This window comes from Phaethon lepturus, unplaced genomic scaffold (assembly GCF_000687285.1).
Source record: "Phaethon lepturus isolate BGI_N335 unplaced genomic scaffold, ASM68728v1 scaffold33883, whole genome shotgun sequence".
NCBI classification, from domain to species: domain Eukaryota; kingdom Metazoa; phylum Chordata; class Aves; order Phaethontiformes; family Phaethontidae; genus Phaethon; species Phaethon lepturus.
Genome location: NW_010527577.1, coordinates 35,459 through 37,124, shown reverse-complemented (window position 1 = coordinate 37,124; position 1,666 = coordinate 35,459). Strand labels below are relative to the sequence as shown.

At 53.3% G+C, this 1,666-nt stretch overlaps 1 protein-coding gene across 1 annotated transcript in view; it reads left to right on the top strand.

Moving 5' to 3' along the window:
* The window catches only part of GSS (glutathione synthetase), a gene marked incomplete at its 5' end in the record, with an annotated part of 9,827 nt that extends 8,161 nt beyond the window's left edge, over nucleotides 1–1,666 (top strand). The window contains 3 exons of the mRNA XM_010283430.1: nucleotides 167–248; nucleotides 584–773; nucleotides 1,543–1,666. Coding sequence (XP_010281732.1) covers nucleotides 167–248; nucleotides 584–773; nucleotides 1,543–1,666 — 396 coding nt within the window. The remainder of the gene's footprint in view (nucleotides 1–166; nucleotides 249–583; nucleotides 774–1,542) is intronic.

The window sequence follows — 1,666 nt, the reverse complement described above, 5'->3', positions numbered from 1 at the left end:
ATGAACATGCAGACGTGTGCTTGGCCTGCATGATGTTTCTGTTTGGTTAAGAAAATGAGAGCTTCGTTGTGGCCTTGGGGAATCCCTGTTGATCCTACTCAGAGGGTTCTGTTGAGGAGCCCCTGCTCATCTCCGATGCTTTGCTGTTGCCACCCTTTCCTGCCAGGGTGAAGAGGGTGACAAGATAGCTGCTAAGGCTATCGCTGACCCCGAACGGTTTGTGCTGAAGCCACAGCGAGAAGGTGGAGGTATGAGCTGGAGCGGGTCTGCATGGGTTTTCGTTGCGGTTTGTGCTGTATCCAGGAGAAGCAGTAGCTCTGTGATTGTCCCTGATCCTTGGTCCTGTGCTGAGGGATAGAAGGAGGGGTGGGGTGGCTGGTAGCCACTTGCAGCCATGGGGACTAGTCATGGCAGTAAGGTAGTGCTGCTTCTGGAGGAGGTCTCTAGGCCCGAGCTGGGGTGTGGGGAGCCCAGGCAGCACCTGGGGAGGCAAAGGCTGGGTCTGTTTGGGGCCAACTGCACAAATAGGGCCAACGACTTCTGCTGTGCTGGGAAGTGCTTGACCTGCTGGGTTTTTTGCCAGGGAACAATCTCTATGGTGAAGAGCTTAAGCAGGTTCTGGAGAAGATCAGAGACAGCCCTGAGAGAACCTCCTACATCTTGATGGATAAGATCAAACCACAGCCAGCTATGAATTACTTGCTGAGGGCTCACAGTCCCCTACAAGTGTCTGAGTGCATCTCGGAGCTCGGTATTTTTGGTGTCTACGTCAGGTGAGAAACATGCTTGTGTTACAGAGTGGTTACCCGCTCCAGCCGGCACTTGGGATGGGAGTGTTTTCCCCTCTGCACTGAGCACAGCAGCAGGGCAAATGTCTCTGGGGAGGTGGAGGTACAGGGGACAGATGTGACCGTTGAGTCTCTGCCCCTGTCAGCAGCTCTGTGAGCACTGTTCAGGCGCTGAACTGCTGCTCTGTACCTGCTGCCAAAAGAGTTGTTGAAAAAACGCAGAGCTGGTGCTGGTGGTTACTGGTGTAACAGTCATGTGGAACTGGGGTGTCTCATCCCTGATTTCCGGAGGTACTTCTTGGGTTCTGAACGCAGCTGCACACTTCTCTGAAGCCCTGGTGATCTCAGAAATATCTGAAGGCTTAATGGAGTTGTGTTCAACCCTAAATACCTGCTGCTTTTGTTTAAAACCCTCTTAGGCCCATAGAAATGTTTCCATGGCCTATAAATTAAAGTCCTCCTCATACAATTTTAGAAACAAATGTACTCTGGCCGTGTTCACAACCTGCCACTACCTGTGTGCAGAGCAATCAGACTGAAATGGCCCTGCTGAGAAAGGCACTCGCTGGCAAGCACAAAACAGGTGCAGCTCCATTGTCCGCAGAGCCCCGAGGCCTCTGCATTAGCCTGGGACCTTTTACATGCCATTGCCTGCCCTGCGCTGTGGCCGGGAACATGACTTAAAGTGTCCAAGATGGTAGAAATGCCAGAAGCTTTCTGGTCTGCAGGTGCTCAGTTGCCCTTTTCTTTGCAGACAGGGCAAGGAGATGGTGATGAACAAGGCTGCTGGCCACCTCCTGCGGACGAAGGCGATCGAGCACGCAGATGGCGGGGTAGCGGCCGGGGTGGCAGTGCTGGACACCCCTTACTTAGTGTGA